This window comes from Centroberyx gerrardi, chromosome 12 (genome assembly GCF_048128805.1).
Source record: "Centroberyx gerrardi isolate f3 chromosome 12, fCenGer3.hap1.cur.20231027, whole genome shotgun sequence".
NCBI lineage: Eukaryota > Metazoa > Chordata > Actinopteri > Beryciformes > Berycidae > Centroberyx > Centroberyx gerrardi.
This window is the reverse complement of record NC_136008.1, coordinates 3,165,225-3,178,680: the sequence shown is the minus strand read 5'-3', so window position 1 is coordinate 3,178,680 and position 13,456 is coordinate 3,165,225. Positions and strand designations below refer to the sequence as shown.

Genomic DNA, 13,456 nt, shown 5'->3' with positions numbered 1-13,456 from the left:
ACCCAAGTGATTCCCAGTTCCTGGGGAAGTTCATGTTTCCCACTTTCTTTTTAAATGTCACATTACGTTAGTAAGAGATCTGTTGGTTTCTTAGTCATTCTTGGCATCAGAGTGTTAGTATAGTAAGTATTAGGAATATACTGATATATCAGCAGACGGTATCGGCCAATATCAGCTTTAAAAAGCAATATCGGTATCGGGCCAATATTATTTTTACTGCCAATATTTGGCCGATTGTGGAACTGGCATTTTTGTGACCTTTTTTTCTGGGAGTGTGTCACTTATTTAACTGTCAAATGATGGTCTTCTGTTTAAAAACCACTTCATTATCTTCAGACAGGCCTGTCTGAAACGCTGAACCTGTTTTGCACCGGTATTTATACTAAAATTCTTCTAAAAATGCATATCAATATCGGTATCGGCTGATATGGATGGGAACATAACGGATATCGTATCGACCTCAAAAAACCATATCGGTGTTAAAGGAATAGTTTGGTATTCTGAGCCCTGGGAACCAAATAACATGTTTTCTGTCATGATCCCTATTAAAATAAGATATCACTTTATTAATCCCCTTGGGGAAATTCTAGAAACCATAATTAGTAGTAGCACCTTAATTAGCATATTCGTAGAAACCAGAACTGCTCTAGCCGCCCGCTCCGCCCGTCCGGTAACACCGGGCGGCCCCCTCCCACTCTGCTGCAGCAGAAACCTCGGGGCGTACGGGACGGTCTTTGACAACTATGATAAACGTTGATTTTCAAAACACGACGCTCACAGTAGAATCACACCGGTGTCAGTTTGTTATCTTGAAGAAAATTTAAAGAAACCGAGCTTTCTGTCAGCAGTTATTTTTGGATTCTTCTGGCTCTCGATGCTTACACCGGTTTAGAAGGTAGTGCGTCTCTGAGAAAAAATAGTTCCTATCCAGCTAGAACACAACTATTGACAGAAAGCTCGTTTTTATTTTTTACAATTTTACAAGAGTAGGAGGGGGCCGCCCGGTGTTACCAGACGGGCGGAGCAGGCGGCTAGCGAAGTTCTGGTTTCTATAATAGGGAAATTATGACGGATTATGACGGAAAACATGTTATTTGGTCCCAGGGTTCAGAATACCAAACTATTCCTTTAAGCATTAGTAATTTTCTTTTTTTTGTTTTTAATCCGCACTGGGCGAGATTTTAAAACCCAGCCGTTTTATCAACTTAATAGGTAACATTACAGCTGTACTTTGTAAACATACACAACACACAAAGAAGTCTCTGTTTGGATTTCTCAGTACTGATGACATTAGATAAACTCCCTGAGTCACTGGGGGGGTTTTCCCTCCAGATCCCCAGTTTCAATCCTCTGTTAATCTGAGAAACTCTTCTAGTGAATTCAGTTAACTTCCTTTTTCCAAAGCAGAAACAACTGACAAGACTTTCTGTTTTGTCTTGTTCTGTTTTGAATATTAGATCACATGTATTTATTTCCACAGAAAGCTGACAGTCCCTGTAATGTTATGATAGTGAAGTGTAGAACCCGGTGTTAGATCTGTACTTTATTTCAACAGAGACACAGTCAGATCTGTGCTGCTGTCTGACTGCTGGCCTCACCGTGGCATTTTTCAATACTAATACTGATTCTAAAGCAATTCTGTTTTCAACACCGTTCTTTGTTGAATGCAAACTCATTGCATTACGCAACATGGAAATGATTTGTTGTTACACATTTGCACGTGACTTCTGCTTTCCTAAACAGAGTCAAATGATATCCTCAAGAAAACCGCCCATATAATTAAAAAAAAACCTCAAGTTCTCATTATATTGAAGCTTTTTGATGCTTTAAAATACCCAGAAGTCCAAATATATACCAAGAAATGGAGGGTTTCATTCCAAAATAATATGTATCCATTTTTAGGGGGGGAAGCCCTACCTGCAGGGCTCCTACGCTGGTCTGGAAAGTTTGGAAATGTGTGGAAAAATAATTTAGTAATTTAAGTTAAGTTTGGAAGTTTGGAAATTGCACAAATGGAATTTTGATATCCGAAATTTACCAGGCACTATTTGAAAACATAACTAATTCTCTCCTCTAAAAATGAACTATTTTATAAGCAATGTCTTGATGACAAGAACAAACACTACTAACCCATAATGTGCTGAACTTTAATGCCAGCAGGCAATATGGGACAGTCATTTTTTTTATACTGTATCTCATTTTAGAACCAAACTCTTCAAATTGTTTCCATCGGGTTTCATTTTTTAAAACCCAGTCCTAATCCTCACTTCATACAGTTGTTTGTCTGACAATGTCCTGAATAATGCAGTGTGGTCTGAACAAGCTCCGCCCACTTCTGCCTGACCCGCTGGGCGGTTTTCAACTACAGACCGTCAGGAATGTTGGACAGGAGTGTCATAGCTGGCACACTTTTACCACCGGGTCAAAGGTCACAGGAGGTCAGGCTTAATGCTGCTGGGAGTCTGAAAACCTTTAAACAGACATGGAAGTTAGGAATTGGGTTTTTAAAATTATGGGAAAGTTGATTTAAAGTATTTGATTCCAAAATGCCATATATCCATTTTGAGAAAAGTTTGGTGCCTGAAATTTATCAGTCACTATTTGGAAACTACAGAGGATTATTTTCTCTAAAACAACCATTTTATAAGTGAAAGCATTATGATGACTGATGATTTTAGTAGAAACCTGTAATCTGCTCCTGACATCAGTCACTTAGTAAGAGAAACATGTCAGGCTTTTGAAATGATGATTTGATTTAATTTGACAAATAGAGAAATGCATGAAAATAAAAACAACAATTGTTCTATATTTGACCGCAGAGGAAAGCAGAAGAATATCTGCACATAAAACACTTTTACGTTGTCGTCGTCAATAGAAGACAAAATAATCAAACATACAGCAACAATAACTGGACATACAACACAAAACACAATAAAAAATAAGATCTCATTTTGTTATGAATCTTCATACTGTATATATCCAAATACTTTTGGCTGCTGGTGGATCTGGTCATTCTGAAGGAATAATAAACCAAATCTAATTTCCTGGTTAGAAAACTCCGAGGTCAGAAAGCTGCAGCAGCCAAAACAAAACCTGTGACACTGAGATCAGCTCATAAACTCTGAAACTGAACTATATGTGATGGACTATGGAAAAGTCACATATATATATATATATACTGTATGTACCACTATCTATCCTGTCATTTTCTCTGATTCTGCTTTCTTCAGTTCCATTCCTCTCAGTTCAGATCTAAGCTGTTCAGTTCAGTCCAGTTGAATTCAGTCCAGTTTCTGTCCATGTGTCTTGTTGATAGTCGTGATCAGGTGTGTTAGACATGTTTTTAACAAAAGCCCATCTAGGGACAAACATTGCAAATTAACTATTATTATTATTATTATTAACTATTATTTTTTAAACGCTCTTTGCCGATCTATCTATCTGTCCCTATTACTACAAATAATCATTTTGCGATTATTTTTTTACAGTTTACAGAAAGATTTTTTTATATTTTAGATTTTTCTGCAAACAAGAAACATTTTAAATAAAAAACTGAGATGTTGTTGCTCAAGTGTTGAAAGTTTGATATGAAAGTTGTTTGTTTTTTTATCATGTGCAATTTAATTTATGGATGAGTTCAGCACCAGAACACCATGTTTAGGATCCATTAAGAAATAATACAATTATTGCAGCCTCTTGTGATTTGGAAATTGAGGTCGTTCATATTGTGATTTTCTATTTTTTTTTACTTGCACAGTACAACCCTAATCACTATACATGAAAACAATAACCGAGGCTTGAGATCAGGCCTTCCTAGATATAAAATCATACCAGAAATGATTTTTTTTTATCTCGGACACACAAGTATCCATCTCTCTCTCTCTCTCTCTCTCTCTCTCTCTCTCTCTCTCTCTCTCTCTCTCTGCTGATGCTGGGTGCGGACTCAGGTATTTCTCACCCTGTCGAGGAGGAGAAGAAGAAGTAGAAGAAGAAGAAGAAAATCCTGTTAGTGCCTGGGAACCTGAGGGATCCTGGAGAGACAGAGAGAGAGACAGAGAGAGAGAGAGAGAGGGAGAGAGAGAGAGAGAGAGCAGTGGGGAACCAGCAGAGTGATAATGCAGTAAGGAGATCTGCTCAGGGAAAGAAAAATCAGGTGGTTTTCTTCAGTCTGTGTTTCTAAAGGCCCTGGGAGCGTCCTTCACCCCGGCAGGAAGGATCTGGATCTGGACTGAGCGGACGGACCACAGCGGCATCATGGGAGCCTCCGGCGTCCAGGTAGGAAGGAGCGATGTGTGTGTCGGCTTCTGCCCCGGGCTCCTGCAGGGGGGTTTGGGGCAGGCGAGCGTCGGTTTGGACCCCCGACACCCAGGAGGGGTTCTGGTTGAGTTGAGGTGAATGGGACTGAATGGAGATGAGGATTTATTTTGCAGCTGGCAGGAACTCAAAATTAAAAAATAGTTGTTGTTTGGATCAGTTGTTGTTCCAGGATCAGTTGTAGACATTTTACTGTGGAAGTCAGTGGAGAAATTGTGACAGCATGTGTCCTGCACGGGTTTTGCAGAGGTTTGGTTTCCCCCTCTGCTGAACGGAGAGCCCGTCCTGCAGTGGATTCTGGTTCAGTTGTATCAGATGGGACTGAATGAAAGTTCATGATTTATATTGCAGCTGAATTAATGTGCACAGTAAAGGTATGGAGCAATAGGGTGTGTAGGGCTTTTCTATTCTACTCTATTACATTGACATCTTCCAGGATCAGTTGTAGACATTTTACTGTGGAAGTCAATGAAGAAATTGGACAGACAAACCCTGAGGAACAGCAGCAGGGTCTGCAGACTTCCATCACCTGGGACCCTGCGGAGGTTTTGGGGCTGGTTAGTCTTGGTTTGGCCTCCTGCTGAATGGAGGCACCGGTCCAGCAGTGGATTCTGGTTGAGTTGTAGTATATGGGAGGGAATGGAGATGATGATTTATATTGGCACTGGCAGGAACTGAGTTGAATTTGAGTGAGGTTGTTTGAGTTTATTTCTTTTCCAGGCTTTTTTGTAGTAGCATTGGTTGGTTTGTAGAAAAAGTGAGTCTTTCTTCTATAAAGTAGGTTGGACTTGGATAATTCAGCTCCATGCCTCAGTACTGTTATACTCCAGTATGCTGAGAAATGTCTGGATTTATGCATTTACAGTGACATTTTCAGCAATGGAGGACAAGTTTTAAAGTAGTTGCTTTTTGGGAATCGTCTGTTTTACCTGACAAGACTCACCTGAGGAACTCTGACCAGGCTAGATCATCTTCTTCACCCAGTTAATTGTAGTTAAGGAGAAACCCGATCTGTTTTCATGTCGGTCTTAACTGCACAAAACAAACTCTTCTTCTCTCTCTTCTGTCATGTTTCCTGGAAGCGGTTTGATATGAAGTTGAGAGTGTAGATGAAGAGAGTTTCACCTCTCTGCCCCGGGGGGCCTGCAGGTCAGGACGATGGGTTCGTTCTGATCGCAGGAGGCTCCGCCCACCTCCGCCCGTCACAGACCACTCTGCTTCACACACACCTGACAGACTCACCTGGTGGGCGTGTTTACCAAGAGTAAACCAGGTCTGGCCTAAGACCTGAGGATCAGAATGCATGAAGAAAGTTAAAGTGAAATTCTCTAAAATATTGCCTTAGATGACTGGAAGAGTATTTCATGGATAATCTCCAATGTGTGCAGAATTATGACGAAAATGTAAAATGTTTAATATAGGAACAGCAGAGTGAAAATTTCAGCCAGCTCAAATAAACACAGTTCAATGATCTTAAATCTTTTCACAGTATCAATAAATAGATATTCACAATAGAATATAAAAAGCATTTTGATCTAACTGAGAACATGTTAAAATACATCAAATCACTGTAGTAGGCTACTTCAAGATACACTGCAAAAAATGGCAACCTGTCCAGTGATTTTACAGTAAGTTGTTTCCAGACCTATCAGCTTATTTCATGATATTTTTAATCAAATTCTCTCACTGCACTGACAGATAATCTGCTGGTTTCATTAAATTTCACTTGATTCATACCAATATGACTTCTTTCAAGAAATCATCATAAAACTTATTGAAAAAAATCTGGAAACAAGAAACTTTCTCTAAGACAATTTCACTTTTACCAAGTAAATGTCCTGAAACAAGTTACATTCTCCTGCAAAAAAAAAGTTACATTTGTTGAAACCGGTAAAATTATCTGCCAGTGCAGTGAGATGATTTCACAAAAAAAAAAAAATCCTAAAAGAAGCTTGATAAGTCTGGAGACAAGATAAAATAACTTAACAAGTCTGTCAGTTTTTTTGCAGTGTAACATCACTGGACTAAAAAACTGCACCATGGACAATAAACTGCTGTTTTGAATTTTAGAATTTCAGCTTTCAAAATGTCTCTCTATGATTTTTCCAAGACCCAATTTCTGTACAAAGATTTTCAAAATCACACAAGGAAATAGTGTTTATAACTATATTTACTGACGGCTTCTTGCCTTCTCTGAAACCATCCAAACCTGCCGGTCTCTCCACTGTGTTTCTGTCACTGTGGGAATCTTCTGGAATGTGAGAAGAGTCTGAGAAGAAGCTCGGCGGTTTCTTCCTGACAAAGAAACCTCTCAGTCCGCTTTCTCACCCAGAGACCAGCAGACCTCAGATCAGTCCTGAGGCTTCACACCGAGGCTGGGAGGAACCAATTACAATTATTGTTTTTTATGATTGAATATTTATTTCATTTCTTTACTGGGTGTAGTGGCAATAAGTCTTCACATGTACATTACCAGTCAACAGTTTTGTCACACCACATTTTTCTTTATTTTTTTACTATTTTCCACATTTGAGAATAATAGTAAACACATCAACACTATGAAATAACACAAATGGAATTATGCAGCGACCAAAAAAGTGTTAAACAAATCAAAACTATCTTATAAAAAAAAAAAATCTCAGTTTTTCTCATTCTCTTAAAGCCATTTTGATCTAAAGGCTTCTGCTTAAATGCTTGAAATTTGTTTCTTAGACAAATATAAATAGTGAAGTTGATCCTATGTATGAATTTTGTTCCAAAGCCTTTCCAGAGAGTAGAGCAGACTAACACACCAGCCACATCCAACACTTGGTGGTTGTTTCCCACTCTGAACTGGATCTACTATTAGCCTTGTCTTTGCTCAGTTATGACAGACATGAAATATCTGAAACAATTGTGATCTCTGTCACAAGTGGATGCAGAATGCTGCTGATCCTGTTTTCAGCCTGCTGTGTTTCCTCTGCAGGCGTCTCTCCTCTCCTGGCTGCTGGTGTTCATGCTGTGTTTCCTCTCCTCTCTCGGTCAGGACGAGCACTCTGGATACCACTCAGGTCTGAACACACTCGACACACTCAACACACTCAACACACTCAACACACTCAACACACTCAACACACTGCTGCTGCAACACAACTGTCTGAAAATCAAGTCTAATTCATTTACTTATGAACCTGTTTGCCACAAACAGCTTTAGAGAGCAACAAAAGGACAGAAAACAGTTCATTTAAAATGAGGAAAACAAGCAAGTTAATCAGAATGTATCACACCAACTGTGATTTGTTTGTTTTTCACTTATGTTAATATAATTATTCATTTGTTTCCTACATTTGTAGCGTAGCTTCATTTCACAAGACCAGCCAGGTGTGCATTGGCATACAACTTAGCTCCCTAGCCGTCTGCAGCTCCGTGATTTCTGTCTGACTTGGGTTTCAGATTTAAGGGATTCAACCATCATGTGTATTAAACCTGAGAACACATGAACACAGCACAGTCTCTGTTCTCACTCAGCCAACCTAAAGTGAAGAGGGCTCGTCCGGGATTTGAACCCGGGACCTCTCGCACCCGAAGCGAGAATCATACCCCTAGACCAACGAGCCTGTTCCTGACAGCCAGACCACAGAAACCACAGTTCACTCTCTCTGTGTTGTTGTGTGTGTGTGTGTGTGTGCGTGTGTGTGTGTGTGCGTGCGTGCGCACAGGTGAGGAACACACCTATGAAGGCTCCTTGGTCGACCACTATGACAACTCAGCCTACCCTCATCCAGGTGAGTGACACAGCACTGTGCCTGTTTTCACTGGTGAACTGGTAGTTTATGCCAGCTTTCTTCTATCTGTGTTGCTATTTGTTCACGAGAGTCGACTTGTGTGAGTCAGCAGTTACAACAGCCAACCTTTGACCTTTATTTAACCAGGACAGTCCCACTGAAATTAAGAATGTCAAGAATGTCAAGACAAACAGACAGAAATGTAATAATTAGACCAACAACATACAACAGTGTACAAAGTCAGAATATAGTCAGAATCCATAAAACAAGGAGCAAGGTCAAACGGTATGAACTTCAAATGCATTCAAAAAAGGGAAAAAATGGATATAGGTTGGATGCAGAGAGAGAGGAGCAGGACAGACAGGTATTTAGATGAAAATGTCACAGATTATTACTATAACACTGGGGGTTTCTAGCCCTCGTCACTGAAAACTAGGTATAGGTAAGTATAACCAGTAAAGTCGGAGTAAAGCCCCGGCCGTCTCCTCCGCCCGGCAGAATACCCGCCGGAGCCGACTCACAGCTACGGCGAGGAGCAGCAGCCGGAGGCGGAGGACTACGACCCGTACGGCCCCGCCCCCACCCAGGTCACCATGATCACCGAGGACGCGTATCCCTACGCCACCACCACCGAGGCCTACTACGCCAAGGAGGACACCATGACCACACAGGTGGGGGGGGGGGGGGGGGTGTCACCTCAAACTAGTCTTGAGGTGATAATAAAGGATAAGTTCGGAAATTTTGGACCTATATATAATCTGTCTCTTTCATCCCTGTAGTTCCTGGACCCACAGACAGTCTTGTCTCCAGTCAGCTGTCAGCTGTTGCTGCAACAATGAGTCCAAACTGTCAGAATATCTCCAGAAAATCCAGTCTGTGAAAACGATATGTCGCTTGACTGACATATTTCTCTCCGCGGCCCGGAAAGCGGCGGCACCGCCCCATTTCCACTCGTCTTCTACTGAACTCTACTGTTTACAATCTGACCCGACCCTCCAGAACCAGATCACTCCGCCGGGAACCGCCTTTCACCCCACAGCGCTCTGTGCTGCGGCAGAGAAAAATAGTTCTGTGATTTCCTGATCAGTGAAAGTTGCGTAACGGAGGAACTGAGTCTGTTTCCTCTCGACTCTGTGGAGACACAAACGGCTTTTCTGGAGATATTCTGACAAACAGTTTGGACTCGTTGTTGCAGCAAGAGGCAGCGGAGCTTCAACTGACAGCTGACTGGAGACAATACTGTCTGTGGGTCCAACAACTACAGACAATACTGTCTGTGGGTCCAACAACTACAGACAATACTGTCTGTGGGTCCAACAACTACAGGAGGAAGAGAGGGATTATATAGAGGAACAAAATCACTGAACTTATCCTTTAAGGTCACTTGAGTTTTTTTTCAAGATTAAGATTAATGGTCCATGAGGAGAAATTGGATTATTGCAGCAGCAAAGAATAGGATATAGATGCAATAAATAATAGAAGTCATACAGCAAAGAATACATGAAAAGTATAAAGTGATAATAAAGTGAAAGTATTGGAGATCAAAGATAAAAACATCCTCATCATGCTAATATAGAGGTTCTATTAGAAGGAATTCAGATTAGAGCCTGATAATGTAGAATATATTATTTTTATTTATTGTTATTTTAACAAGAAAAAAGTTGCATGTTGCAGATTTAATGTCCGATCCACAACAGCTTTTGAAGGGTGATTTGGTAAAACCGGGTCTGAGGAGACAGCAGTGTGTGTGTGTGGTCTCAGTGTTGCTCCTGCTGTGCTCCAGGTCCCGTATGAGTTTCCTCCAGCCGGACCGGACACCGACTCGTCCGAGGAGTCGGGGGGCGACGTGGCGCTGGGGGGGGAGGGGCCCACCGAGTGCGACTGTGAGCCCGGAGAGCCCGGATTCGCCGGCTTCGCGGGACCCAAGGTGCTCACCCATGACATCACATCACTAACTCTTCGTTCAGCAAACACAGTAAACACAGGAGTCTGGTGACAGGACTTATCACCAACCATTCTATTCTATTCTATTCTATTCTATTCTATTCTATTCTATTCACACTGGCTCCCTGTCTGTTACAGAATTCACTTCAAAACCCTTCTGTTTGTTTGGTGTAGTCTTGCGAGGCCAGACCCAAATCCACCATTTTACCCAAATCTAGCTTTGGATCAGGGAAACATCTTCCTCTTTTCCCCACAGTCAGTGCTTCCTGGTTGATCACAAGACTCCCACACTCATACTTCCATTGGCTCCACAAAATGTCAATCAGCGACACCAGTTACAGGGAGACGACGTCACCACTTGCGCCATTTTTGCTCTATATTAAACTAAATTAAACCTCTTTTGTCATGATTTGTCCTGGATCAGCTTTTAACCAGTAGATGCCAGTCAAACCTGAACTCTAGCCTCTGTTTGGTTTCCCTTTAAAGTTTTTTTTTATTCACTGGCCTTCACTGTTTCTCACATATTCTGTTGAGCTCTATTCCTCTTATTTTGTGCTTTTCACCGTGCTTTTTATTTCCCTTTCATCTTAATTGTGCTGCTGGTGTTCCAGATTCTGCCTTCTTTTTTCTGTTTTGTAACACAGTTTTTTTAGTTTTTTTATTGGCTATCAGCAGCCTCAATACAAAAATATCTGTATCGGCCTTCAGAAGCCCAAATTACTGCACATATAGACAGGATACTGTACATGACACTCCACATACTGTTTATACATCTTGAGATTATGATTGAACAGCATTTGGAGGAAAACCTGGAAAACCATTTATTTTACAACCTTTTTTTTTATCAGACCCTGCTTGGGAACGGAGGTTGTTCAGTAGAAGTTTTCAGAAAACTGAAATGTGCTGAGTCTCCAGTCCAAAACTTATTCTGAAAAAGAAACATGCACTTTACACAGTCTGGTTGAACGTTGAAATGTGTTTAGCAGCATGTATCCACAAGGAAATAGATTATAAGTAAGTAAACAATTATATGTAGAATTTTGCATCTGCACATTTATTTGCTTGTTATGTCTGAATGTCGTATTACTGATTGATTGATTGATTGATTACCTTTCTGTTCCTGTCAGGGCTCCAGAGGGCTGCAGGGTAAAACCGGTCAACCAGGAACTCAAGGCAGAGAGGTGAGCAGCTAACACACTAATACTGTGTGCTTATGAGTGATGAATATGAATAAACTTGAATACAAATAAGTGTAAAATGGACTGTGGGACTTTTCTTTGTGTTTCTCGTCTCCAGGGTTATAGAGGATTCAAGGGGGTTCCAGGAAGAGGAGGAGACACGGGACCAGTGGTGAGAAATTCATATTACAACACTGATATCTTAATACCACCTGTCATGATCACTGCTGGAAATGAGCAGATTTTAACAAGGGGGGAGGGGGGGGGGGGGGGGGGGGGGTCTCTACTGGGAGATCCCCGCTGTCATCATCCAGAAAAACCAATATGAGCAATGTGATGCACCTGTGATGTAAAGCCTGCTGGATTAGTCAACTGTGTTTTCCTCACTCTGACTCTGCCAAGATGATGCAGCTGAAAATAAATGATATGTTTCTGCTTGTAGAATATTATATTTAAACACTGGGCCTGTTTTCATAGAGAAAATCAAAGTATCAAACCTGATCTGTTCTTCCAGACTCCTTGTTGATCCTCCTTATTCTACTGAAAACTGTTCACAGTCCTACACTACTTCGTTAAGAGGCTTTATGAATATTCCCCTTTTTTACTTTTATGCCACATCACTATGAATTAGTGCAACAGGTAAGATGAAGCTCCGCCTGTTGGCCTCTGTTTCTGAAAAATCGCTGTTTCTCTGAATACTTTTTGTGCAGTGAATCCAGTTCAATGATACTTTCTATCATTACTGTAAATCACTAGCGCCTTATGGGCTATCAGCTGATGTGCATGGGTTACACACACACACACACACACACACACACACACACACACCTGTTAATCTCGGCCTAATATCTATCTGCTCACTTCAGAATGGAAGCAGTTATTGACTTTTGACTAGGATTTATGATATTACATTGCAGAGGGAGATTAGACTGCATTTCCTTATGTCGTCAGGTTGAAGTTGAAGTGAAGTTGGGTTACGTTGCCTTGGAAACCAGTCAAACTTCTCTCTTGGTTTCTTAAATTTGGGTTATATTCCGCGGACAAAACATTGAGCTCCGAGGTTCCACCCGAACTCAGGTTCCAGAAAGATTTTCAAATAAATCAGAATAACAGTATATCAAACCCAGACACTCTGGTGTCTCCAGATCGTCACACTGTTGCACGTTTGATATAAAATTATTGCAACAGTTGTGAAGGCATCAGCTCCATTTCAGATGACGGTTGTGAACATCGTTTCATGTTTTAGCAAAAGAAAAATAATTCTATGCAGCAGTTTGACTCTCGGAGAGGCAAGAATTTCTGTGTTTGAGATTAAAGATTATTGTTATTTACTTTGATTTCATCATTGAGAACATTTTTCCTGATTTTTTTGTGAAACCTCTGAGCTGGACAGCGAAACGTTTCAATCATTCATCTGGTCTGAATTTACAATTGCTTTATAAATTCAATAATCAGACGAATAAAGTTCGGATTATTCTGAGGCGGAACTCCATCCACCCGGGATTTTACTCCCGGAACACCGTTGGGGATCGTTCCTATCCTGATATACTGATACTCACATACTGTACTCACATGTGCGTGTGTAATAAGGTTATTATAGTAAACTAAAACTAAGATATGTGTTAAAATGAGACTAAAACTGAATTAAAACCATCTTGTCTAGTTGTAAAACTGACTAAAGTAAAATAAAAAACATACGTCAAATGTTTTTACTTTACATCTTATTGTTTCTGTGCCGGATACAAAAAGAGAATGAATTTTCATCTGAGAATTTTTGGCTATTTTTACTGAGTGCTAATTGAGAAATTCATTTAAATACATTTAAAAAATAATTTAGCATTTATTGTTTGTATTACACAATACCTGTTGCAAAATACCAGTTCTGAACATCTATCATTATACCTTTAAAAAATACCACCCATACCCTAAAATACTAAAACTAGAACTGAAACTAAATAAAAACGAAACTAAAACTAACCTAATTTAAAAAAACGAATTAAAAAAAAAAAAAAAATACGAACTAAAACTATCAAACTTCCTAAAACTAAACTGAAATTGAAATCAAAATTGTAAACTGTATAAAAATAAAAATATGAAAAATCCCCAAACTATAATAACCCTGATGTGTGTGAGTGTTTTCTGTGTATCAGGCTGATAGACAACACAGACACAGTGAAAATAACACAGCCATGTTTTGTTGTTGTTTTCTTGACCTTTGCCCTCTCGTCCTGCAGGGCGACCCGGGGCTCGGGGGGG

The 13,456-nt window shown here is 40.3% G+C and overlaps 1 protein-coding gene and 1 non-coding gene across 2 annotated transcripts in view; one reads left to right on the top strand and one right to left on the bottom strand.

The window, feature by feature from the left end:
- Window positions 1-4,254: 4,254 nt before the first annotated feature.
- The window catches only part of LOC139923224 (uncharacterized), a 36,594-nt gene continuing 27,392 nt past the window's right edge, over window positions 4,255-13,456 (top strand). The window contains exons 1-8 of the mRNA XM_071913948.2: window positions 4,255-4,275; window positions 7,280-7,364; window positions 8,013-8,078; window positions 8,577-8,749; window positions 9,862-10,005; window positions 11,150-11,203; window positions 11,319-11,372; window positions 13,435-13,456. The exon at window positions 13,435-13,456 is cut by the window's right edge and continues 32 nt beyond it. Coding sequence (XP_071770049.1) covers window positions 4,255-4,275; window positions 7,280-7,364; window positions 8,013-8,078; window positions 8,577-8,749; window positions 9,862-10,005; window positions 11,150-11,203; window positions 11,319-11,372; window positions 13,435-13,456 — 619 coding nt within the window. The remainder of the gene's footprint in view (window positions 4,276-7,279; window positions 7,365-8,012; window positions 8,079-8,576; window positions 8,750-9,861; window positions 10,006-11,149; window positions 11,204-11,318; window positions 11,373-13,434) is intronic.
- trnap-cgg (transfer RNA proline (anticodon CGG)) lies at window positions 7,839-7,910 on the bottom strand. Its single transcript has one exon. It is a non-coding gene; the product is annotated as a tRNA-Pro (tRNA).